A 27,476-nucleotide genomic window follows, 5' to 3' on the forward strand; every position below is an offset into this window, starting at 1 on the left:
CCCGGCATTGCGAAGACTGCCACTGGATGGCAGTGGAACGCAGTGGTAAGAATAACAAGCCTTGTAATCAGACGAGGCCTGGGTTTGAATTCTGACTCCATACTTCCTAGCTATGTGACCTTTACCAGTTACTCATCCTCTCAAAGCCTCAGTTTCTTCACATTCAAAATGGAGGTAAAAACAACCATCTCAAGGGTTGTCTGTGTGGATTGGGTATGATCACACATATGAAATGACTGACACTAGCTAAACAATAACTATTAACAATGATTGCTGGTCTCAGAGTTACTAACTCCGACAACACTGAACAATCATTTGAAACAATGGTGCCTTTTGAAACAAAAGAAGAGCTGTGAATTAATGAATCCAGCGCACTTGTATTTTAGAACATACAATGTGCTACGTACAATGCCAGCCAGATGTTTCAGGGAGTTAAAGACAGATAAGATCCAGCCCCTGCCTTTGAGGATTCTGCTAAGTTACTCCAGTATGTGCTTGAGTCAATTTTACTGATAAATAACCAGCTTCAAAATCACGAAAATTGAATTGAAGTTCTTCATAAAACTGTGCAATGTTTAACTAAAAGTTATTAACTGTAAGGAAGTAAAACTTTCAGTGACATAGCTGAGCTTCATCACTTGCTCAGCTCTGAGCCTGTGTTTCTTCCTCTTTGATGAAACGGAAATGACACTACCTTTCCTCATTATTTCAGGATTGGTGGTAAATATCAAATGCTATAATTACATGAAAGCCCTTCATAAAACTGTGCAATGTTTAACTAAAAGTTATTAACATATTAGGACAGCAAAAGTTTTGATCAAATTACCATGTTCTGTGTAGAGTGTGGTGTTTGTTTTACTCAGGGACACTTCTATATGAATCCCTGGTGATTTTCCACTCTATAATGTCACGCGCCTACCTTCACATGTTGGCGGGGGACCTGTCCAGTGTCCGGATGGAGTACAATCCAATCTTTCCAGTCCAGATAGAGAAAATCCCTCTTCACAGGTGAATTGACATGTGGATTTATAACTGGAATCTCCAAGCGGCTGGACACAGGTGACAGTTCCATCCCGAGGGTTTAACAAGGGTGTGCAGGGCCTGGCTGTGGCACGGTGGAGAGGAGAGATCATTTCAGAACTCGGCAACTTGACATCAGGGGTCGTGTGGAGTCTCTCTTCATGCACAAGGGCAGTGTTGGGCTAAAATGGTGGTTTAATTTCCTGGCACTTTCTCACCAGGGAGCAACTGTGGAGGTATAAGATAGCCACAGCTTACAGTGCCTGATATCCTGAGACTCTAACCTGCAAGGTACTTAGAGGTAATTTTAGGAGGCTGGGGCCCTGTTTGGAAAGAAGAGGTGCAGCTCATTCTGGTTGTCCTGAGCAGGGGTGCAAGGGCTTGCCCCCTAGATACCTTTTTCTGAAACAGACCTAATGACCTTACCAGGAAACAATGACAAGGGACTGGAAACAGAAAAAATGGAGTAAAATATTTCTTCCCCTTTCCACATCTGGGTGGTGGAAAGAATCTGGACCCAAATTCTGGCTCAGTGACTTACTAGCAATGTATCCCTGAACAATAACCTTTCTAAGCCTCGGTGGCTTCATCTTTGAAGTGGGAAAAAGTATAATCCTTGCCTTGCAGGGATCCTTAGCTATGTCATAAATTCAGTTAGTTAAATCAAATATAAAATGTAACAAAACACAGTGTGCAGAATGTAACTGGCTCTCCTGTGGATGCTAACGTCCACCCCTTCCCGAAGGTCCCATCCTACCATGGCCAGCCACAAATGACTCTACTTGTTCACTTGCCAAAATAAAGCTAAATTAGGTCTCGTGGTTTTTGCCACAGTTTATGCACATAGAATTTGGGGTGCTAAGGGACTTGCTTGGGTTGGAGATCATGCTCTGTGGCTTTTGGCCAGTCATTTAACCTCTCTGAGCCTCAATATCTTTACCTTTAAATGGGGAGATAACATTACACAGCTCCCAGAATTTTTACTAGGATCAAGAGTGAAAACACTCGGTATGCAAATGTTAATAGCTGCAAGATGTTTCCCCGCCAACTAATGAAGCAGTAAAACCCAGATTTAACATGTTGACACTAAAAAGTAAAGACTAAGTAAGCACATGGTTTAGGGTATTGCTTCTTTGTGGTCTGACCTGGTTGAGCAGTTATGACTTGGGCTAGACCAGTGGAGGGCATGGCTATCCAGGGGTCATTTTTCAGCTACTGACTTAAATGGCATGAGGTTTTGAGGGCATTTTCTATACCTTTCTCTTCCCTTCATGCCTTCCCTCTCTGGCTACATTCCCTTCAATCGGATCAACTTGTGCAAAGGCCTGGTTATCTTCTGCCACTTGAATAGTCTCTCTTTAATGAGTGTGTATGGGGGGCAGGGGTAGGAGACAACTCAAGAAGTCTATAAGACAAGGGGAAGGGTTGTGAATAGGGAACTTAACGCCATGAAGCTAATTTCCAGCTCTTCTATGGCTTTGGTGTCTGACAGCAGAGGTGGGTGTGCAGGGCTGGGAGCATTGGAAAGGGAAATTGAGGCTGGGCTTGGTGACTCAGCCTGTAATCCCAGCACTTTGGGAGACTGAGGCGAGTGGATTGCCTGAGCCCACGGGTTTGAGACCAGCCCGGGCAATTTGGCAAGACCCCCCTCTCTACAATAAATCAAAAATTAGCCAGGCCTGTAGTTCCAGCTACTTGGAAGGCTGAGGTGGAAGGATCGCTAGATACCAGTGGGTCGAGGCTGCAGTGGCCAGGAGTGGCCACTGCGCTCCAGCCTGGGCAACAGAGTGAGACTCCAACTCAAAAAAAAAAAAAAGAAAGAAAGAAAGAAAAAAAGAAAAGGGAAATTGTCTGATAACACTCTCTCAGAAGTATTACAACAGCTAGTGAATTGCAAGCCTCTTGGTACCTCCTGCCCAGCCACATGTGGGTATTTCACTTGATGCCACCCAGCAAGAAAAGGAGAAAGTTCAGTCAGAGTAAACAAAAAACTAAAAGCAGAAGGGAACTGGAAGGTCACAGGAAGCCGTGGTGAGTGGCAACCTCCTTGCCATGAAACGCCCACAGGCAGGACGGTATGGGGCAATGAACTGTAATCTGTGCCCTGTATGACCCAGATTTCCTGGAAGAGTTCTGATCATGGTGGTCACCCTCCTCAGGGACTCCAAGTTCTTCTCCAAAGCTGTGTGGACTTTGTAATATATCCAGGCTTCAATGTAGCCCAGATAGGCCCTGAGGGGACATGGTCACGGTCACCCTGTTCTCTCCAGACCCAGCTCTGAAGGTGCACCCAACCCTGACCCCACAGGCCTGCCATGCTCTCTGGTGCCTGGGGATGAAGGGCATCCAATTCTGCAGAGTTCGTTCATTCATTTACTGTTGTTGATCTTGCTCGATAGTGTGAGGTATGTGTGTAGATACGCATGTGTGGATTGCCTGTGACCCAAATAGCAAGTGGTTTCCTCTTCATAAAAAATATGTCTCTGCCTGTTTTCACTCAGCTGTTGAAAGTCTGCACAATGTGAAAAGCATGGCAAATAATGTAGACATGTCTCATATTTTATTCGTTTAACTCCATTACTAAAATTGTGCATACATCATACTGATGTATACTGACTGCATAGAGGGAACCTACTGGAAGGGATGGGAAAATACTGGAAGAATTCATACCAGAATGCAAAGTATCTGTTTTAGGATAGGAGTGTTTATGAGGATATTTTTTTCATTTCTCTATTTTCTTATTTTTCTGCAGATTTTATAAATGAAAATCTTATTTTAAAAAGCAGTATTTGCTATAAATTTATCTAAAGAGTTGGTTTTGTTGAGGGGAAAAAAGAATAGAGAACATGAAAAGCATACATCTATCCTTCAATTCACAAACACAGACAAATAGAACCAGTTCTGTTTCATGCAATAGTGTATGACAATATTGACAGGATGCACTGACTTTTTCATAGCAAGTACAATGCAACTATAAGTGCTTGTACTGCTTTGTGCATTCCTCTCTTCTGAGAACCCTGTAACCTCCAGTTCATAAAGTTTTTTTCCTTTTCCCATCACTCTCCACTTTATCCTCTGCACATCTCTCCAGTACTATACAGATCTTGGAGTATGTTTGCAACTAGGTTGTTACCTGTAGATTCTGCCCACTCACTCCATGGTTCTTAGGAGTAAAGTACCAGGCTAGTCTTGGGACATCCACCCCAAAGTTATCTTTGTTCTTCTGGTCTTTCCAGACACTATTTTTAGCCAGGTGAGAGCCGTTTACATGGTTCATGGCAGTAGCCTTTGGGACCTGGTAAAGACCCAGATAATAGGGCCATCCCCTACTGCCTACTGCCAAACATCCTGACACTTGTGTGACCTGCCTAGTCCCCAAGGACATTTGCATTTGGGATCCTTGGGTTGCAGAATGAAAGGATGAGGGAGAGTATTTATTAATTTTCTATTTCAAGGTGGGCCCTACACAGTGACCACCTCTGAAATCTAGCCTTTTCAAGCACTGCCCAGAGTTCATTTCTAAGATCCCAGAAAGAGTGTGCTCTTACCTTGGCATTCTGGAGGAGTGGCACTCCAGTTTCCTGTAGGCAAGCACTGCAGAACATCCGCTCCCACCAAAAGCAGGTCATCCTCACAGGTAAAGCTGCAGACTGACTGGTATCTAAAGGCACCAAAGGGGTGGGAGCAGTTCACCTGGGCCGTCATTGGAGCTGGAAGATTCTGGCATTGCAAAGCTAGGGGGTGAGGAGGTGAGGAGTAAAGAGATAGCAGTACACATGTATGTGTTAGTCTTGACTGTTAACCCTTTTTAGTGCAAAGAAACGGGATTTCTGAATTGGGCTTGTTTAACTTGGAAGATGAGAAAAGTGTCATTTCATCACAATGGCCCATGAAGGATTTTATTATTAGGAAAACACTAAACCATTACTGAGCATTTTGGCAATGTGTATCAATAATGTTTAAACTATCATAATTTTGGACCTGAGAGTGTATGTAACCGAGATGCAGACCAGAAAATCAATTCAGAGACTGTAATCAAGACATTATTTGTAAGAGCAAAATATTGAAAACAAATATAAATGCTGCTAATGTGCGACTGAAGATAAATTATGGTGGACAGTAGTCATAGTAAGACCACTCATCAGATGCAGACCTCGAAGGTTGGAGTGGGAAACACTCAGAAGGCCTATGAAGGGAGGTGCTGAGACCACATCCCTGGATGCTTCAAGGACTGTCCAATGGTTTTGTGTTAGACATTTACCCGCCTGGAGACAAGAATGGGACGAGTGCTCCCTCACAATTCCTTTAAGTATGTCAGAGGGCTCTTTGTGCCTCCCAGATGACATGTCCACAGAACATCCCATTACCTCACTAGGTCTCACCATCATGGCACGTGAACATCTGTTCCTCCATTGCCTTATTTTTATTGTTTGCATTTCAATTTTTTATTATGATAAAATGAGTATAGCATACAATTTACCAAGTACCACATAATGAAGATTAAATGTAGTGTTCAATGGTATTAAGTGCATTCATGTTGTGGGGCAACTATCACCACTATTCATCTCCAAGCCCTCTTCATCATCTCAGACTGAAACTCGAGATCCATTAAACCATAACTTCTTATTCCCCTCTCCCCACAGTCCTGGAGGCCACCATTCTACTTTCTCTCTCCATGGTTCTGACTACTATAAGGACCTCATTTGAGGGGAATCCTCCAGTATGTCTTTTTGTGACTGGCTTGTTTACTTGGCATGATTTCCTCGAGGTTCATCCATGTTTGTAGCATATGTTAGAATTTCCTTCCACTGCAAGTATATGCCACAGTTAGCTTATCGATTCATCCATTAGCACACACTGGGTTGCTTCCACATTTTAACTCTTGTGAATAATGCTGCCATGAACATGGGTGTACAAATATCTCTTCAAGATCCTGCTGTCCAACCACTGTCTCATTTTAAAATGAGGTTAAACTTAGACCCAGGGTAGCCATATAAATTGCCCATGTGTCTCAGTAAGTGACAACACAAAATGCCAATACTGCACTTCTGGAATGTGCCCTCCGTGTAACGTACCTCTTATTAAAAAAAAAATACTAGTGATCCCCCCCTACCATGCCTCAGTTGTGTATGAGGAAAATATTGAAGACCTGAAATATTGAAAGAGGAGTCATTTTTGTCAAATCTGCCCATAGACATATGATTTGTAAGGTAATATTATTATCATCATTATCATCATCCCTATAAAGCACATACAAGTTTTAAAGTTCCTTTTATACACATTAATTCGCAACTGCTGGTAAGGCAGGAAGGTAAGGCAGGTAATAGTACCCCCATTTTACAGAAGACACTGAGCCTCAGAGAATCTGAAAGCTTAGACCTGACTAAATGCCTCGTCCACTCTCTTCCCTGTCCCATGCTATTCCTCATGCATCATTTCTTCCTCAAGTCTCATCTCCTTCATACCAATGAACCCCATACCTGCCAGTCCATGGTACCCTCATCTTGACTATGCTATATATAATGGAGATGTTATGCCTAAGACTGGCTTTGCTTGCCATTTCACCCTTAGTGCCAGGCACAGCAGGCATGCAGATAGCATGTTTTTAGTGAGTGTCTGATGAATAAATGCAGAATGGTGCTCAGTGCACCAAGCTGATACACACAGGAAAACATTAGGATGGACACAGTACCTTGACAGTCTGGCGCTGGCATTGTCCACTGTCCCAAATCAGTGCACCGAACTGTGTCAGTCCCTCTCAGCATGAATCCCTCAGCACAATGGAAGCTACAGGTGGTGTTGTGCTGAAATGTCCTTGAGGATGGGGAGCAATTCATGCTTCCGTGGACAGGACTCTCCAGTGGTTCACACGAAATGGCTGAGTGGAAAAAGTTATCTCCTATAACCGAGTAATGGAAGGGCCCAGTTCTTTCTCAGCAAAACCACCCAGGGATGCGACATTTTTCCTACCCACATTATCAGTGTGGTTAGAACCCTAAATCCCTTATTTTCCAAAAGGAAAACTATCTGGGTCACCTTCCCATGCCCCTCTTGACCTGGTCCACTCTCACCTGTCCTCAGGTCTCTGCTTAGACTTCACTTTCCTTAGGAAGCCCTCCTCCCTCCCCCAGCAGCCCCTGTTCTTGTGCTGTCCAGATATAATTGTAATTCTTCCCCGTCACACCAGTCTCCTTGAGGCTGGACTCAGTCCTTCATCTTTGTATCCAGAGCCCAGCACAGTGTTTCGTGCATCAAAGACGCTCATTAAATAGTTACTGACATAATCTGTGGAAATGAATTTGGAAAGAGTAGATGCAGGAAAAGTCTGGACTCATAGGGAAAAAGCTGGACTAGCATGCTTATTGTTGACACTGTTACCTAGCCCTATAAAGTGATCCAAATGGACTTTGTCTCTGAACACAGGATGTCATCCTAATCAAGTTTCAGTTGTCAAGTGAGTGCAGCCCAAAGAGAGTTCCTGAATACAATTAAGCCCTCGGTGACCTCTGCTCTACAAACTGGTGCTCTTCCTTGATAAAGTATTCATCACCAGGCTGTTTCTGGGTTTTTTCAGAGTATAACAGCCATCCTTTCATCCTGGGTTTTGACCTCTGGTTTTTACAGAATCGGGGCTTCAAGAACGAAAGATGCAAAGATCCTCTAGTGTTTTTCTCTTACATTACAGACAAGAAAGGTGAGGTTCAGGAACGTTAAGTGACTCCCCTAAAGTCTCACAGTTAGATAGTAGCAGAGCTGGGCTTGTAATCTAGGTCTGGGACTTCAGTAATTCACCTTTATTTCCTATTCTCCCATTAACCCCTTCTGCCTCATAAACTGAGGGTGTGAGGCATTGCACAGAATTCAGTCTCATGGTTTTATATGTTACTGAAATTACATCATATGTTCTTTCTCAATGAAGTGCTCCTTTGCTCCTTTGTTGAAGGCTACCTCCAAAAGACGACGTGGGAAATCTCTCTGTAGCCATGCCAGCCTCTGCTCTGATTCCCTCTGAGGTATAGGGCATTGTCCCACAGCTTGGAAAGAAGCAGAAACTAAAGCTGATCAGGTGCCCAACTCTATGCTAGGGATTTCATGCATGCTATTTAATTGTATACTTTTTACATACTTAACCCTCACAAAAACACCTTGATCCATTCTTAACTCCATTTCACAGTTGACAAAAGTGTGGTTCCCAGAGGTTGAACAACTTGTTCCAGTGTCAGAGCCCAGAGGAAGTCACCCTGACATTAAGCACTTTTGGTCTTTCTTCTGTGCCATGACTCCTCAGAAAGACTGGGGGCGAAAGGCAAATCCTACCCTCACAGGTTGGCAAAGGTGCAGTCCATTGTCCAGAGCCAATGCAGCGGAGTGTGTCCGAGCCCCTAACTCGATGGCCGGGTTGGCACTCAAATGTGCAGCTGGAACCATATGCAAAGGCAGCCAGGGGATGAACACAGTCCATGGTTCCTTTTCCAGGGGCTTCCAGGCGCTGACACTGCACGGCTGGATAGAATAGCCAAGGATGAAGAAAGAGAAGGGTACTGAGGAAGGAGAAAAACTGCCCATAGACAGCAATGGTGGAACTGTCTCTGGAAATGGAAGGGGAACAAGGCAGATTTAAGGGTCAGGAAACTCTAATGATGTTTGTTCAGTCTTGGGGCACCAGTCCTTAGGGTGACCTGAATCTCTTAAAAAACACAGATTCCTTCAAGCTTTGTTCTTCATGTCCTCTCTTCTCTGTATCTCTATAAATTTGTCCAAGTAGGTCTTCTAGTGCCTCCTTACAAATGGAAATGCCACCCTTTCCCATCTTATGTGAAGCTTATGAATGAGGCCATTCTGAAACCTTAGATGGGTTGTGCATTTTGGGAAAAGGAGGACTTTTAAATTTTGTAGTAAAATCAACCTCTTGCTTTGCTAGGGCCGCTCTTTTCCCATCCCATATGTACCCAATCTAGCTGAGTGGCAGGTGGAATGAGTTAAGTTCCGGCAATTCAGGCCAGCTTTTCCATAAGCTGGTCAGTTTCATCGATATGTTCAGCAAGGACTTGGTACAGTGCACATTACACATCCCAACTGCCTGAAACTCACCTTTACACACCGGGGTTGGGGCTGTCCACACCCCTGAGGCTGAGCATTGCACCACTTCTGGTCCAACTAGTGCAAACCCCTCTTCACAACTAAAGCTACAGCTAGACTGGTACTGGAATGCTTTTTCAGGATGAAGACAGGTCATGCTTCCTTGTTCAGGAGTATTCAGGGATGGGCACTGGGCAACTAAAAACAACAACAGAATAATGATGTGAGTCTTTGGGCAAATTATGTCCAGCTACCCTGGAAACCTTAGGATTCTGCAGCAGCTATACATTCCTAACATGGTAGGCTGGGTGATGCACTAGGTTGGTTCAAGAGAGTTTTCAATAGCTGTTTGGATTTTTCCTTGTTTTTTCACTTAGAGCAGCAAGGTAAAGTTATCAGGTTAATAACACTCAATCCCTAAGTCCTTATCACAGTATTCTGTCCACTTTGCAGTTAACAAAGGGAAAGGGGTCCCTTTGTAATATATTTGCCATAGAATTGAGAATTAAACAGAATTATTCTACAGATGCAAAATACCATGATAATCAAGATTAGTGTTAGTCTGGTGGACCAGTGACAGTGATAACCAGAATTTTCCACCTGACATAAATCTTCATTACTTCTCATGTTTTTTAATGGAGAAAGCTCATTCCTCCTCCCTTCCCCCTCAAAATTCTAGCCGTCATTGAGGATGGAAAGAGTAAGGTCTACACACCTACACACTGTGGGGGCTTATCCGTCCAGATTCCAGAGGCCAAACATTCCACCTTGCTGGGCCCATTCAGTTGATACCCTTCAGGGCAGCGGAAACTGCACTGCGAGTTGAAAGAGAAGTGTCCCAGAGGGTGGCTGCAGTTCATAAGCACGTGCTGTGGGAGGTCAAGTTCTTCACATTCCCTGACTGCAGGAGACAAAATGTTGTTTTTTTCTCATTGCAGACTTAACCACAATGTCAGATTTACTGAGAGCCAGAACTATGTGTGCAACTCTCTTAACCCTAACTTTCTTATCTTCTAACTCAAGCTATCTGTCTTTACTTGGTCCCTTTGTATTGGATGCATCTTGGAAAATAATCATTCTTTCATTGGTTTTTATTCCAGTAAGTAAAATTTGCCTGAAAGGGTTCTGTTTTGCTTCCTTTATATTTCCCTTTTCTTTTTTTGAAATTTAACGAGCAAATGGTCTGTCCGAGAATAAAGTGTTTTTACTCAGAGTGCGTGTCTAGGAACAATTTGAGTGGAACAGACAGACAGATGATAGAGAGGGCCTGTTCTCACTGGAGAGTATCCAGCACGATTTATTTCATGGCATCATCTCTAGAATCAGACCAATAACCAAAATGACATTAACTAATTAGAAGTCTCACCATATTCACATTCTGGCCCATAAAATCCAGGGTAGCAGGAGCAGGTGTAGTTTCCAATGGTTTCAATGCACTCCCCTTGCTGGCTGCAGGGCATGTCCTGGCAGGAGGCTGCATAGATACATGAGAGTCAGAAGTATGGACTTTCACAGGAGATGAGAAGAAAAGCTGAATTCTCCTTCTGAGCCACAGACTCAGCTGCTCTCAGGTAGGACTGAGCTAGCCAGACAACAGAGAGCCACAATGTCTGGAGAGTAGACTTGCTCCCTGCAAAAGGCATTGTAGGAGTCTACTGGATTCGCACATAGTTGTTTAGCATTTCCTAAGGAGGGGGGCATTGCTATGTGTGAACACAGAGGGACAAATGGAGCTACTGGCAATTGTGTGGACAGGGAGCACACACGGTACAAAATGGGTTGTGGTTTTCCAACCAAGAGTTGTATGTAGAGAGTTGTATTATTATGAAAGCCCCTATCTACACGTGGCTCATGGAGGTTAGGAGCCAGATGTGGGGTGTGGCGTCACACACATGTGATCTGAATCCTGGCTCTGCTGCTTGCTCACCATGTGACCTCGGGCAAGTTTCTTCTCTGAGCCCAGTTTGCCCAGTGTTAGGGCCCTAACCCTTTCTCCTTCTGTTTGCTTCATATCTATTTCCAATACCATATGTTGGAGGAGCAGAGGAGCCAAAGTGATGTTTAAGACCCACTCACGGTAAAGGACAAATGGTCCTCTGAGAGGATGTTTTGCCAATCTAAACACAGCACCTTAGGGGGCGCAGACCATGACTGACCTGCCAGGTCCTCCTCGCCAAGCCTGTGCCACTTGGGTGACAGAAAAGAGAAAGACCAGAATTTTTTTTCTGCAAGAAAGTCTCTGAGGGTATATGTACTTGGTGGAGGAGCAGTGCTAGAATTGATACTGTAAAGGCACTGAGAATATTTCAATTGATGGTTTTACTAATGGAGTCATATTTGGGGCAAGTTCTATGCCAAGAGTGTTCCCTGGTAGCCACTTCCTCTGCACTGACCCCTGGCCCCTTGTTGGTTCACTTTGGAGTACATTACAGACGGGAGTCCATATGTCACATAAAGTGTTCTGCTAGATGGTTTCTATGTTTCCTCCCAACTGTGAGATGCTGTCATTCTATAAACCATGCAGGGTCCTATAGGAGAAAGCCCTATGGCAGCCAGTGAATTGGGTGACGCTGCACTGAGGCACTGGGAAGGGTTCATATAATGAGAAGATGTAGTGGGCAACAGCAGCTCATAGATGTAAGTTTGTCCACATCTTCCAGCCTATTCACCTTGCCCTTGCCCCCACCAGAGCCTTACCACAGTAACACCTGCCTGCCATATGCTCTTGCAGCATACAAATTTTGCCCTGATTACAGCTTCCTCAGGATCACTTCAGGACCTCAGAACTCTAGGAATAGAAAAACAGGCTATGTTCTGTATTCTACTGCATTTCAGGGTTTCCAGGCAGGTTAGCAACTTGACTGTTCCTTTGGACCTCCAGGGAGAAGAATAATTATGATTCAATTAATAAATGTTTTTTTGATAGCCCATTCTGAGGTCTCACATTCTCCTGCTGAGAATTGTTCCACCAATAGAAACTTAATTATTTGTTATAGTAAACATATCTATTTCTCACATCCCATAGAGAATTGATTTTTCCCTACATCATTTACATCTTGGTTGGCAAAATGCCAGTCAATGATGGTGGCTGCCTAGAGCATTATGTTGGTGAAGATAAAACCCATCTGTATTCAGGTAATATTGCACCAATTAGTGATGTCTGCTACTGCTGCGGGTTAGAGGAGTGGCATCATTTATGCCAGTAATTTTCAATCTCTTCTCTATCCTGTAATTTTTTTGTAAGGTGGGAAAAACTGTCTTTCAGAAATGGATGTTGAAGGTTAGGTGAGGAGGGGAAGCTGGGACATATGGAACCAGCCAGTGGTAGTCTGATAAGGGAAAGGTAGTCAAGATAATCTGATAAGGAAAAGCTCTAGGGAGGCATAGTTCAGAAAGGGTAGCAGTAGTATGAGATAATATTTACATTATATCCATCCTGGTCCATGAGCAAATGGTCATTAATCTGTTTATTTGTTTGTATATAAATACATTATTTGTAAACTAGATCTGACTGCATTGACAGTGCATTCATGGATATGCTTTCCTCAGTTAGGAGGCTTGAGTGAGAAGAGAGAAACTGTAGAAGAAATACTTTATGCTGTGTACTTAGTTCCATGCATGCACTGTTGAGGGTTTCTGAAGGAGAGGTGTCAAAATCTAAAGACTTCAGAATATGTATAGCAGAGTGTGGCATCTGTAAGATGATTTCTCAGAGACTTCAGAGTACGTAAGGCCTTCTTGCTTAGGGGAAGGCCTACCGTCCCTAGCCACAATCTTCATGTGCTACGAAGGGCAAGAGGGGGCCCTGCTAGACAGGAAGCAGCATCAGAAAGAAGAAGTCGGCTCTGACACAGGGCTCATGACTGCAGGAAACTTTCATGCATGTCTGCTTACTCTGGGACTGGTAGAGCTGAGAATCAAATATACTCACAGTATCTCACTTTCAGTTACTTCTTTCCTTTCCTGGTTCTCCACTCTCCTACCAAAGTGCAATGAACCTGAAGTTATGTTGCTGTTGAAGATAATCTGTAAAGCATTTGTGATCCTTGGTCATGTCCTCCTATTGTCTCATGAAAATGTGGAGCATACATGGCTAGAAACACCAACTCTAGAGTCAACATGAGTTTGAAACTGGCTCCATCATCAACTAGCCGAGAACCTTGGGCAGATTACTTAGTAGCTCTGAAGGCCTTTCCCTCTTCAGCAATATAAGGGTGATAGAAAAACCTGATTGATGTTGTCATGAGGACTGAATGCAACTAATACTAAATGAACAAATGACATGTGAACGAAATGAACTAGCAATACAATGCCTGGAACATACTGGCATTCAATAGATACTAGTTATAGCTGTGTCTTCTAGAGGCTGGGTTAACTTCCCTCTCAATTTATACTCTCTGTTATACTAGGATGTAGTGGTGATAAAAAGCCCTAGACCTAAAATTTAGGAGACTGGTTTCTAGTCCTAACTTTACTTCTGTCCTGCTCTATGGCCATGAGAAACTAAAACTTCTTGAGTGTCCATTTTATCAGTTATAAGATGAGAAATGGGCCAGGAGATATTAAAATACCTCTGTAGTTTCAAACAATCAATTCTCTCTAATTCTGGTATCATATTCTTCCAGGTGCTCAATAATGCTGCTTGAGTTTACTCCTTGATTTCATGTCCCTGTCTTTGTGCCTCCATGTTATCGACTCAGAGGTTACACTGGCCAACAAAGGAAGGTGTTTTTTATGTTTTGCTGAGCAGTCAAGTTTCAAATCGAGAAGGTCCTACCTGTATAGCACAGTGCCCGCTTTCTTTTCAAGCAGGGCTCGTCGTTCCACTTGCCGGGGGACTGCGGACTCTTGACGTAGATCTCCACACAGTCCTGGTTGTTCCTCTTGTTGTTGGGCTCATTCTCAGCCCAGTTCTCGGCTTCCGGGGTGAGAGCCTTTTTGGTTCCCACCCAGGTCCACGTATTATTGATCTTTCGGATCCCGATCCAGTAATAAGAGCTGTAGTAGGGTATGACGTCATTGAGGTAAGCAATTTCATTTTTATTCTGGATGGCCACTAAATCTGTGTAGTGTCTCTGGCAGAAAGCCCGGGAATAATTCCATGTGTAAGCTTTTGTGCTGTAATGATAGGTCCACGCTGCCACTTCTTTCTGGTTTGTTAATTCTAGAGTAAAGGAGATTAAGTGCCAGGTTAGCATCCCTCACCAGAAGGAGGCTGTGATCCTAAGTGTGCTTTCGCATAGCCAGATGAATTTATGACAAAAAGGTGAATACCCCAAACGTGACTATTTTATGTCTAATGTAGTTTGTTTGAAGAAAAAAAGAGTGATTCCCACCTTTCACTTGAAAGTGTACATGAAGTCAGAATAGGAAAATGTCCTCTTCTGAGGCTTCTGGATGTAAAAGATTCGGAATCATAAAATATCGGGTTGGAAGGGAGATTAGAGGTCATTTCCTCTATAAAAGGAGACATAGTAAGTAATTTGTCCAAGCCAAAATTAAATGATACATCAAATGTTGTCTACCTCTTCACGTGGAAAATAAGATTCCTGGAGATCTGGAGCCTGCCTGTTGGCCCCACCTCATCGCCCGCCATGTTTACTTTCGCTTCTGTGCCTTTGCACGTGTTCCTCCTCCTATCTGGTCCGCCTCCCCTCTTATGCCTGGCAATCTGTGTTCCTCCTACTTTGCATGCCTTGCCGGGGTAGGCTCCCCCTGCACTTTGTCCTGTCCTGCCTGCATTGCCCTAATTGCAATGTATTGTAGTGTCTGTTTCTACAATAGGGTCCAATCAGCTAGACTGCACATCTCTGATAGTGATTTCTTTTGAGCTCTGGATCCTAAGCACCAAGCATAGAGTTTGGCACTAACTGGCCTACAGCAAATACTTGTGGCATGGGTGAAATACAGCAAGTTTGTGGCAGAGCCAGGGTTGGAAATCAGATCTTCTGCTTTGCAATCTATACTCATTCCATTTCTCTTAGTTGTTTCTTTTTGATTAATTACTTCCTCCCCATCTGCTTACTCATTTATTAAGATAGAGCTCAAAATAGCCCTTCTTTACAAGTGTTTGTGATATCAAATGAAATAAAGAATGTGTCCTTCAAAAGTATAAAGGTTCTATGATGCAAAGTATTGTTATCATAGCCTGTGGGAGCTCGCCTGGGGCAGGAGGCCAGTTCCCACATGAAGAGGTGTACAAAGCTAGCAATCAGGCCTGGAAACGGCTCCTTTCCTGTTTATAAAGACTTGTTTCTAGTCAACCCTCTTCTCTGCTGCCTGCATGAAGGTTGGTCATGTTTGTACCTCCCTCTCTGACATTTTCAGGGTAGTTTTGCCTTAAGACTTTACTCTGATACAGCCAGGGCTACGTTAAGACTTTCACAGACTCTAGAAAGTTTGCCTTTGTAGGCTCCTTCCTCCATAAAAATATACTAAAAATTGTATTTTGCAACTGCACTGATAGAAAGATGAATGTATTACTATATATTAAAACTTTTTAGACCTCAAAGAAAATAATTTTTAAAGAAATTCAAACATTTTTGTGGGTCCCTAACAGTATTGTGAGCCTGTGCCTAATGAATACATGAGTCCTAGATATATATTACAGAAGCAAAAGCAAACATGGCGGGCGGTGAGGTGGAGCCAACAAGCAGGCTCCAGGCTTGGTTCTTTCTGGAGCCTTTTCCACTACTATGACGGTGTTAGGTACCCTTTTTCTTTAGCAGTCTGGGCTTGGTCAGTTCTCCCATGCCTTCTAACAACTGGTTACAATCCTTAACTTCTCCCAGTGGACTCTGGGTTCTTCCCAAATTACTCAGGGCTAAATGAAGGGTTAGTATAAAGTTTACCAGAGATCAGGGCACTGAAGCAAAGGAGTTGGGCAGTTCCAAATACCACTCTCTGGAATCTCTGGTTCCAGATGGCTTTTAGGCAGCTGGCCTAAAACAAAAAAAGAAAACTTCCTTTTAGTATTCATATACCACCAACATGGTCCAAAAAATTTTGTTAGTAATCATTATGTTGAGTTATAATTCTGCCTATTTCCATTGGGAAGGTAATTCCAGCCCTCTGCTTCATCCTTGCTTCTCATTGCCCTGCTTGAGTCCTGCCCTAGATGGACAATGTAGCAAAGCTGAAGACAGAGTTCATTTCTTCTCTTATTCAATAAATCTTTATTGAGTGCTTTGTGTCAGCAATATTTTAAGATACATTTTAATATGTATGCTAAAAAAATACAGAACACGTGAATATGGCTGTCATTATTATTATGCAATTATCTCATTTTAAGAACTGGCATATCACAGCCAAGAACAATAGAAAGTCACATGAGAATTCTTTGAACCACACAAATAATGTCTATTTTATGTTAATATTTCTGCTTTTTTCATTTCAGCATATCTCTGTAGTTGTATTCAATATTTAATATATATATGTGTGTGTATATTTACTATTTCATAACATATGTAGCAGACGTATTTCCCTTGGGTCTATGGCAACTAGTATTTCTCATGAGCTTCCTCTGCTGGGATTTCATTAAATCTATGAACATTTAAAATATGTTTTTAGGTAACTAAGTTCTGGTGATACTAGCCTTGTCCAACTTCCTCATGTTGCACATGAAAATACTAAAGCTTCGAACATCTGAATAACATATTCAAAGTGACAGAAGCAGAGTCTGACTTTGAATAAGCACTCTTTCCACTCTACTTTTTTACTTTTATAAACCCCCAAGCTTCCCAATCCTCGCTGTGTTGCTGTTCTGAATGATAGAATGTGCAACATGACCAAGCCTAGCTGCTGCATCAGGTCCCCTCCAAAGCCACCCCTTCATGACCACCAACATACAAGTAGTGCATTTTCTATACAGTTGTAGCTTTACCACTCTTTCAGACAGATTACTATCTAAAATTCCTCCTCTATAGAAATTCTGAATTGCCATAGGTCGCTACCCAGTGATGGATGATGAAGGCTGCCGTATGGAGTGAGTGAGTGTGTGTGTGTGTGTGTGTGTGTGTGTGTGTGTGTGTGTATACTCTACTGACCACATACCAGGAAGGACACAACTCAACCAGTGCACGTCTCCCAGAGAGGGAGGTTACCTTTGTATAAGAAGTCCAGCACCCTTCTACTTAGGACCTTCTGAATATTGACTTTGATAAGGAGGCACATTTCATGTTCTTGTAAGCTATGACACTCATCAGCTGACCTCTGCAGGACCTATGCTTAAATACTGAGAGTATTATAATGTTATGATTTATGGTGTTGTTTTTTGCACATGAAGTAGGGTGACAATCCCTTATTTTGGACATAATCCTACCATTTTCTCTGCATTGTGTTGTATCTCCAGATATTATTACTACTGTATTTCTACACAATACCCAAAAAGTGCCATTCCAAGGCTGGAGCAGAAGTCTTCAAACCAGGATGAGCCTGGCTTTCTGAGGGTTCTATCAGCAAGGAAAGTGTTAATTACATCTATATTCAGGTTCTCAACTTTCACAGGTATACTTTTCTAAAACCAATCTGCCTAAAAACACACCCTTCTCCCTCGATACAAGAGAAAATCATACTTTTACTCATCTAACTCTTATTTGCTATGGAGCCTTCCCCCTTAATTTGAATTCTGAATAACTATACCAATATTTTGAATCATCTTTAGCATAATTCAATAGTGTAGCAAATCCTTGTTCAATTCTAGTGGTTTCCATTTCTGTCCTTTCATGAACTTTGAGGGAGGAGTCAGCTAAGTTGTCAGCTTTGACTAAATGTTGATGATAAATCACTATATAATTTGGGGCATATGACTTGGAAGGAGTTCAAAGAATTGAGAGACATTGCTGTAATGAAATTTGTATTTTCATTTACTTATTCATGTGAATGAAGTTTCTCAATGTTTAAATACTTAAAAAATAAAGTATAGGAATAAGATTGAAGTTGAAATTGTCTAATTTTGTTGATAAATAATATTCATTCATAGATATATAAATGAATGGTGAAAAGCCCCTCATTGCATTTAGAGATGTTTCTTCAATAGCATTTTAAATTTAAATGTTTAGCCAGGCTCGGTGGCTCAACCTGTAATCCCGCGCCTTTGGGAGGCTGAGGTGAGTGGGTTGCCTGAGCCTGCGGCTTCAAGACCCGCCTGGGCAGGTGAGACCTCATCTCTACAATAAATCAAAAAATTAGCCGGGCGTGGTAGCGCGCCTGTAATTCTGGCTATTCAAAAGGCTGAGGCGGAAGGATTGCTGGAGCCCAGCAGGTTGAGGCTGCGGTGGCCGGGAGCGGCCACTGCACTCCAGTCTGGGCGACAGAGTGAGACTCCAACTCAAATAAAATAAAATAAAATAAAATAAAAATATAAATGTTTAAGTTACTTATCAAAACTTGTAGTATATTTATGATAGATTATTTGCGTACTGAAAACAATTGTCATGTTAACTCAAAAAAATATTTTAACACAGAGACTTACAGTTTCAGAACATTAAAATCTTTCAAATTTTGATGTATTATATTTATTTTTGCAAAGAAGTATGAAAAGACAATTAAAACATACTTTAAGCCTACAATGTTGTGTATGAGGTTAAAATTCTTAGGGAAAGTAGAACAGAAAAAAGTATTAAAAAGGAGACAATGATTATTGTAAAATTTCTTACTGAGAACTTTTTTTTTTAAGTCCTAAAGATGATCAGATCACACCAGTTAGCACTCAATTCCATTGGATAAGCTTTAAGAAATGATGTAATAGCTTTTTAAAAGGCCAACCTTTATAATACAGTTACAACCTTGGAAATCCAATCTTTTCTCTTAAAATTTATGATGAAAGATTTGCGATCACCACTTAAAAAGATATGAGAGGTTACATAGTGTTCTAGGATACTTTTGGAGAAACAGAAACAAAGCTACGGCTTCTGAAGTGTACAGCAATGCAGCCTTCATGAAGGGACACCACTGCTCACTTCTGAGCCTGTGCTGGCCTTCTACTCAGGCAGGCTGGGGGAGGAAGGCTGTCATTTTACATTTAGTAGTGCTCTTCCTGTGCCCCTGAGAAGTGGTTTGCTCCGTGAACAGAGTGTTTCAGGGGTTTCTCTGGCTTTGGGGCCAGCTCAGGAGGGTGTGGGGGTGAGCAGGGGAGGCTCCTGATCCCCATCACAGTGCCCGGCTCTACCCACTGTTTCCCGTTTCGACTTGTTTGTTTGTTTAAACTTTTAAATAAGATTTGGTTCTGACAAAATTTCCAAACAGAGCTGTTTCCCATTTTAACTTGTTTGTTTAAATTTTTAAATAAGATATGGTTTAAGCAAAAATTTCTCAGCAAACTCTCTACCACACCAGACAAAACACACCAAGAGGGAGACAGGGTGGGGGGGAGAGGAAGTTGCAAATATGTTAAGGTTTTAGACTGGTAGGGGCTTTTGATTAAGACACGATCTGAGAAAGGAAAATGCAAGCCAATGCACATCTTCTGCTTACCCTGACCATACTTTTCTGTTTCTTTTAATCACCAAATACCAAGAGTCGCCTCTTACAGATTATTTCAGAGCTGTAGGAGACCATAAAGATGACTGCTAAATCAATTCAGCATTTCTCTGGCATTTGGCAGCAGGTCCCTTGGACCATGAGTACTCAAGGATAGGCGACCACCACTCCCCATCCCTGAGACTCGATGAGTTTAAGTGATGTGCTCAAGCTTGTTCACTTGAATGCACATCTGGTTAACATGGAGATTCTTATTTTTTCAGGGTTCATGAACTTTGACAGAAGCCATAGTCAGACTTCAAAAAATGCACACTTGAAACTTTTTAGACCATTTCAGGTGTTTCATGGACCTACTGCATCTGCATGTTTAATGGACCCCAAGTTCAGATCACTGTTTTAATTGTAAGGCAGCACCTTGACTCGTCGGTGACTGATGAGGGCTTTGTGTGGAGATACAGAGGATGGATGAGGATTAAAAACCCTCCTTGAGTCATACTTTCCTTCTGAAACTTGCTTAGGTGGGCAGGCCATATCACACCTACTCCTGCTCCACCTTATAGTCTTCAGGACGGTGCTGGACCTAGGATGCTAAAGAGTTAAGGACTGTGCCCTGTATTACTAAGCAAGTGTTGGAACAAGAGGAAATTCCTCTCTAGGAGAAGCAGCCACGTGCTCTGCTAAATCTTTAACATTCTCTGGCAGATTGGTTCAACTGGAAGTTGCTGGGAGGGAGTCCGGGTCTGGGTCATTAGAATAACATCCTGCGCCTGTGTAAACCTTTGTTAAGCATGGTGGTTATCTTTGATTTTATTTTTCTAAAGAACTAAAAGTGACTGCGGGGTGAAGAGAGAAGCAGAGAAAGTGGAAGGCGCAAGCGTTTCCCCTGGACCTTGCTTTTCATAGAGAGAGGTGGCAGGCGCCAGTAGGAGTCCCGTGGGTGGCCAGCATCCCCCATGGTTTACCAAGTTGGCAGGAACAGTGCCACAGAAAGGAGTTCCTGTTCTCCTGCTATGTTGTAGACCACAGCTCTGCATTTCTAGAAAGGCACAATGTCCCCGCCTTGACCCTTTGCCCTTCTGCCCAGATACTGCCTGACCTCTCCCCTTCATCTGTTGCTAGGCTTTCTTCACTTCCTTTCCTGTCTTTTACAATCCAGCCCACTCCCCACCATCCCACCAAGCTGCTCCTGCTGACTTAGCCACGGACATTCTAATAGCCAAACCAAATGAAGACTTTCCACCCTTATCGCCTGTCCTTGACCTCTCTGTAGCAATAAATACCGTTAACTACTTCCTTTTGCTTAAAATGCTTCCCTTGGCTCTTCTCTTGAACCTTCTCTAATGTTCTGAGCAATTTTTCTGAGTCTCCCTCTGAATCTACCTCAACCCTCTGCCTTCCCTGCAGAGGTGAGGGTTTCTTTGGGTTCCTGCCTTCATGACCCTATTCGCTTCTCCTTCTTGGGGCTTCCTTCTCATCTGTGTGCCAGTGGCCTCTAATCAGTTTCTCCATTTCTAACTTTTCTCCTGAGCCAGAGGTCCACAATGTAAATGCAAAGCAAACGTGTGAGCATATAGCTGGAGGGAGCTACTGACAGGCTGCTCAAGGGCAAGGACTACTCAGGTCTGAATCCCCAGCCACGGGAGAGCAGGTGCTTAATGCTGAACAAATATTTTGAAGATAAATGAACAAATGAATAATGGCAGAGGACAGACTCAAAATTAGAGAGAAATGTGCTTAACAAGAAAGTGTTGGACAGATACATGATAAGTATAACTAAGTATATCATAGTTACTACACCAGCAGCAGAATCTAAGTAAAAGTGTATTATGCTGTGAAGACCATAAGAAAGCTGTGAAGAAACATATTCTTGCCATTTCCTCCCCGCCACCACACAAGGTAGCAGATATGTAGGATGAACCAGTCTACAAACTTAATGTATACCATGAGGGATATAGGTAATAAAATTGTGCTGCAGCCAGGCTCAGTGGCTCAGCCTGTAATCCCGCGCCTTTGGGAGGCTGAGGTGAGTGGATTGCCTGAGCCCGCGGATTCGAGACCCGCCTGGGCAGCGAGACCTCATCTCTACAATAAATCAAAAAATCAACTGGGCGTGGTAGCGCATGCCTGTAATTCTGGCTACTCGGAAGGCTGAGGCGGAAGGATCACCGGAGCCCAGCAGGTCGAGGCTGCGGTGGCAGGGAGCGGCCACTGCACTCCAATCTGGGCGACAGAATGAGACTCCAACTCAAAAATAAAATAAAATAAAATAAATGGGTATTTAAGATACATAATAGGATGTTATGGAATATATGGTAATAAGGTTACTATAGTGAAGCAAATTAACATATCCTTCATCTCACATAGTTACCTACTTGTGTGTGGGGGGCAAGAACAGCTAAACTCTACTCATTTAACACAAATTCCATATGCAGTACAATTTTTTTTTTTTTTTTGAGTTGAAGTCTCACTCTGTCGCCCAGACTGGAGTGCAGGGGCCGCTCCCAGCCACCGCAGCCTCGACCTGCTGGGCTCCGGCGATCCTTCCGCCTCAGTCTTCCAAGTAGCCAGAACTACAGGCACGCGCTACCACACCCAGCTGATTTTTTGATTTAGTGTGGAGATGAGGTCTCGCCTGCCCAGGCGGGTCTCGAACCATTTGCAGGGTTCTGCACAGAAAGCATCATAGAAAGATACATTTAACAGTGATTTTTTGTTTTTTGATGAATCAGGAGCAGGAAGGTTGAACTACAAAAAGAGGAGGCTATTACAATAGTCCCAGTGGGAGTTAAAGAGGGCCTAGCTTGGCCAGGGGTCAATGGGAATGCAAAGCAGAGAGATAGACCTGAGAATTATTGAGGATGCAGGACTACACAACTTGTTGGTAGCAAAGCCCAGATGTCACACGGCATTACCACTGATGTAATATTCATTCCCTTAAGTTTCTGGATGGTGGTGGTGGTGGCGCAGCACATAGTAGCCCCAGCTTAAAGGTAGAAAAGGAAACAGAGTGGGGAAAAAAGAGATCGTCTCTAAGACAAACAGCAAGTTACAAATAAAGACAGAAGACAGGAAGGGGCCTGGACATCAACATTTAGAATCCAAGCATGTATTTAAATTAGATTACTGATTTCCATTGTTTAGGGTGAAATATTAACATTAAAAGTAAAGTACCATGCTTAAAAGGGCTTTAGTCCATTGGACAATAGCTGAATGATCTCTACAAATGAAAGGATTTGCTCTGTATTGGACTTCATAAACTTTCTGCTTTGCTTTTCAATCAGAGGGATTACATCTAGGACACAATGTAATGAATGTCATTTATGAAACTGCCAGGTATGCACTCGCTAAGGTTAGTACCACCTGTTAAGTTGTAAGCCATTTTGATTTTTGAGGATTTGGTTAGTAAGTATCAGCTTACAGAACTCTGAAGACGCCCATTCTAAGAGCTGGTGGTCAGCCCAGGAGGGTCTGAATTTTTTAGGTGTATTTCAAAAAATAGGTAATAGAAGTAACAGTAAAACTAGAAGCCACAGACCTAAGGTGTTTAAGAGGTATACAAGGAAGAGAATCTGGACCTGCTTCTTAGCCTGCTGACATCAGTGTGGTGAAGTTCCCAATCAAGAACTCTTCCTCTGAGATCTGTCTGACTGGAAACACCTCACCATCCAAATCTTAACTTCATTTTCTTAGGTCCTAGAAGTTAACTGAAGCCACTCTGAACTTGAAGCAGAACTTAACACAGGCAGTTTGAGGTATCTGAATCTTCTGAACTTAACACAGGCAGTTTGAGGTTTCTGAATCTTCAGGGTGAAATGTGTTCAGAGGAAAAGGAGGAGGTCCTGCCTGTGAAATAGTGTAAACTATTCTGGGGCTAGAGTCCTTAGCACTTTGCTGTAGAGCTCCAGCCTGGTTTCGAGGTGCTAGGTGAAGCGAGACTAGGAGCCGATAGAGTGGGGTTCTTACCCTGGGATCCAGATGAAGATCTGGGAACCCCCAGTGGTTATCTATAAAGGTTGGTGTTTATGGGGATGTTTGCATTTTCATCTGGGAAAGAGGAGGTGTAGCTTTCATCAGATTTTTAGAGAACTCCATGATCCAATATATTTATATCTTTGAAACAGAGGAGGATACCAAAAAAGAATAGAAGGAAGAGAGAAACAACTGCTCATTCAACTAAGTGGACCAATTCAGAAGCATGGCATGCAAAAGATAAGACAAAAGTAACCACATTCTTATGTCATTGTGGTTCAAATTTAGTTCAGCCTTCTATTCCTTCCTGTTTTCTTCATCATTCTCTTATCACTGTTTTATCCAACATAAAAACTAAACTAAAAAAAAAAAAAAGGCTGGACTCAGTGGTTCAGCCTGTAATCCCAGCTCTTTGGGAGACCAAGGCGAGTGGATTGCCTGAGCCCGCAGTTTTGAGATCAGCCCAGGCAACTTGGCGAGACTTCATCTCTACAATTAAAAAAAAAAAAAATTGCTGGGTGTGGTAGTGTGCGTCTGTAGTTCTGGCTACTTGGAAGGTTGAGGTGGAAGGATCGCTGAAGTCCAACAGGTTGACATTGCGGTGGCTGTGAGTGTGCCACCTGGGCAACAGACAGAGTGAGACTCCAACTCAAAAAAACCAAAAATCTCATTATATTTGAAAAGTGTGCTGTAGTAAAGCAAAGAGGTGGGATGGATCAGGTATAAGCACTAGCTTTTTTTTTTCCTGGAATCTCATAGAAAGGTGCCCAAATGCAGAGACCTGTCTGGCTCCTCTCTAGCCGACTGCAAGATTTGGGATTCTAGGACTATATAGGATACTCTTGAAAACTTGGGAGTAAAATTAGAAGTAGCATAACCTTGTGCACCTTTTTTTTGTTGTTTTGTTTTTTGTTTTGAGTTGGAATCTCACTCTGTCACCCAGACTGGAGTGCAGTGGCTGCTCCTGGCCACCGCAGCCTCGACCTGCTGGGCTCCGGCGATCCTTCCGCCTCAGCCTTCCAAGTAGCTGGAACTACAAGCGCGCTGCCATGCCCGGCTCATTTTTTGAGTTTTTTATTGTAGAGATGAGGGTTCGCCAAGTTGCCCAGGCGGGTCTCGAACCCGCCAAGTTGCCCAGGCAATCCACTCACCTCAGCCTTCCAAAGGCGCGGGGTTACAGGCTGAGCCACCTGTAGCCACCAGCTCCTTTGCATCTTATCTAGGATAACACTGAGTTCAAAATGGTTAGTTATCCTTGAATTTTCCCTGGATCCCAAACCCCATTATACCCCAAGAATTTTCTCTTTCTTGTGACAATAACAGCTAACATTTACTAATTACTTACTGTGTACTAGGCTCAGGTCTAACTGCTTTTCAGTATAGTCTTATTTAGCTCTCACAATGACACTATAAGGTAGAGAACTATTATTATATTCATTTTCTAGAAGAAGAAACTAAGCCACTAATAAGATTGAGACTTAGGGCAGAAATTGAGACTTCATGAATATTCCAGATCAGTCTCAGAAGACTTACAGGGTTCACAAAGAGAAATAGGAGGGGTGGGGATGAGAAACTGTTCGATTATAGAAATGTCCCCGGGCACTCATTCAGCCTTCTATTTATACTGGGATAAGAGCTGGGATTACAGGCTGAACCACTGAGTCCAGCCTTTTTTTTTTTTTTAGTTTAGTTTTTATGTTGGATAAAACAGTGATAAGAGAAGAGCAACCCTGAAAAAGTGAGAGGCAGGTTTGCCAAGATCTACTCTTAGAAGGTTTCTGTAAGTTCCAGTAAGAAGAACAGCAGCTGTGGAGCCACAAGACAGGACCCAGACCATGACATCATTTAGTAGCTTAACAGTGCAGCATAGATAAGACACCTAGCATCTGTAAGCCACAAAGTCTTTATTTGTAAAACAGAAATAACAGCATCAACACACAAGGATGTTGAGGGGTTAAAGTGGCCAGCAGGTTTAAAAGTGTTTGCATCAACGTTTGTATACCTAACCCTGAATTGTACCCTGCATCTTTATAATTAAAAAAAAGAAAGGTTTGCAAACTCTTAACAGGCGACTCAACATAAAACTTCACGGCTATTTTCCTTCACATTCTGAACCTTTACCTGCCTGATTCAGTTCCAAACCTCTTCAACTCCAACCACTTCCCATGCAAAGGAAAAAGGAAAAAAAGGAACTCACCATCTCCTCTGTGAGTCTGCGGGTTTTCTGCCTTCTGCCCAACCAGGCTTCTTATAGCTTACCACTTTCCCTCAGTGTCAGGCTGTGTAGAAAAACAACTTCCTATTCACTTTCCAGAAGTTCACCACAGCCCTTCCCATTAAGTTAGTGTGCTGATAATGCAGGAGCAATGTTGGCAGCTTAGATACAGCCATTGCCAAGGGGTCAGGGGGTCACCTTCTTCCACTGGAGACAGTCTGGAGACAGGGACAAGTGTGAATCACTCATGGGCATCCCGGGCTGAGCAATGCAGGAACAGTACCTCCACCCCAGGGATCAGATTTCCTTTGAGTATTACATGAGCCCCAATTTAGGGTCGTAAATTTGGAAAATATGCTTTGTATTAATCATAATGTCCTGGTGTAAGTTTTCTAGTTATTATTAAATGTCAGTGAATGTTTACTATTCCAGCAGCCTTTTGAGGCAAAAGAGAAAAAAATAGAAGCAAAATAATAATAGTTAACTGAAAAAGGAAAAAGACACTGAACGTTTTCTGGCATTTGGGGAAGACTGTTGGTAACAGTTTTGAAATGACATATAAAACATGCTCGGGTCATTTGAAAGGAACTCTGCTTCTTATATCAGAAACAAAAAGATGTAAAAATGGAAGCGTTAGTTTTCCTTTTCCCATGGAGTGTGTAGGACTGAAAAATTGTTAGCACAGCAGTAAAGATGTGGGCAGTGCTGTCAAACCTGCCCAAGGCTCATCCTGGTTCCCCCTCTGGCTAGCGATAGGGCAAATTATTCAAACTCTCTATACCTCTGTTTTCTCAACTGTGAATCAGAACTTACCTCACAGGGTTGTTGTAGGATCGAATAAGTTAATATATGGAGGGTGCTTGAACTAATTTCTGTCACACAGTTGGCACTTAAATGTTAGCTATTATTTTTACTTTTCAGATTGGTCTCAGAAAAATTAAGCATCAGTCATTTGGTATCAAGTCAGAAAGCCATAAGGAATGTATCCTCTTAGAATACTAGCGGTACAGTAGTAGGCATTATTCTCCATTCACTTCATAATTGTGACAGCTTGTAAACAATCTCATGGATAGATTGAAAATGGAATAAAATAGAAAGATTTAGAAGGAAGTCTACAGGTGAAGACGAATTAAGGAGCATGAGGTTGCATTTGTATTTTGGAATTTGGGACCAAGGGGAAGGAATTACTTATATAGTAAAAGTCACAAGGCTGGTGAAGGAGTTGGTGATCAAGGAATGATCTCAGGGAAATAAGGGAAGTTGAGGGAGAGGGAAGAATGGGGAATTTCAAGGCAGCATGATGCAGGCAGGCAGAATTCAGACCCAAGAGCCAGGCTGCTTGGCTCCCTCACTTACCAGCTGTGACTTGGGCAGGTTATTAGCCTCCTTATGATTCAATTTCCTCAGCTATGTGAATAATTAAGGGTGACAGTCACCAAATGCATAGAAGTGTTAAGACAATTAAATGCATTTAAAGTGTTTGGATCAATACTTGGCATGCTATAAGTGCAGTAGAAATGTTAGCTACTATTTTTATAAGATTGCTCTCACTTACCTCTGTTTTTATTTTCACTCCCCAGTCCCCCTTTTTGTCATTGTCCCATAAAAAAAAAATCTCAGATGAAGATGAGGGAGGGTGCTATGTAGACTAAAAGCTTCTTATTGATAGCAAGTTCAAAAATAGTATGTTTGATTGATAAGAAGTATTTTTAAG

General features: G+C 42.6%; 1 protein-coding gene across 1 annotated transcript in view; it reads right to left on the bottom strand.

The window, feature by feature from the left end:
• Positions 1–25,837, bottom strand: part of SELP (selectin P) — a 40,523-nt gene extending 14,686 nt beyond the window's left edge. The window contains exons 1-10 of the mRNA XM_008061350.2: positions 25,745–25,837; positions 15,951–16,041; positions 13,877–14,263; positions 10,466–10,573; positions 9,815–10,000; positions 9,112–9,297; positions 8,338–8,523; positions 6,713–6,898; positions 4,569–4,754; positions 920–1,105 (exon numbers count right to left, since the gene is read on the bottom strand). Coding sequence (XP_008059541.1) covers positions 920–1,105; positions 4,569–4,754; positions 6,713–6,898; positions 8,338–8,523; positions 9,112–9,297; positions 9,815–10,000; positions 10,466–10,573; positions 13,877–14,263; positions 15,951–16,041; positions 25,745–25,747 — 1,705 coding nt within the window. The 5' untranslated portion in view covers positions 25,748–25,837. The remainder of the gene's footprint in view (positions 1–919; positions 1,106–4,568; positions 4,755–6,712; positions 6,899–8,337; positions 8,524–9,111; positions 9,298–9,814; positions 10,001–10,465; positions 10,574–13,876; positions 14,264–15,950; positions 16,042–25,744) is intronic.
• Positions 25,838–27,476: the final 1,639 nt, after the last annotated feature.

The sequence above is a fragment of the Carlito syrichta genome, unplaced genomic scaffold (genome assembly GCF_000164805.1).
Source record: "Carlito syrichta isolate Samal-C Ts95f unplaced genomic scaffold, Tarsius_syrichta-2.0.1 Scaffold305213, whole genome shotgun sequence".
NCBI classification, from domain to species: domain Eukaryota; kingdom Metazoa; phylum Chordata; class Mammalia; order Primates; family Tarsiidae; genus Carlito; species Carlito syrichta.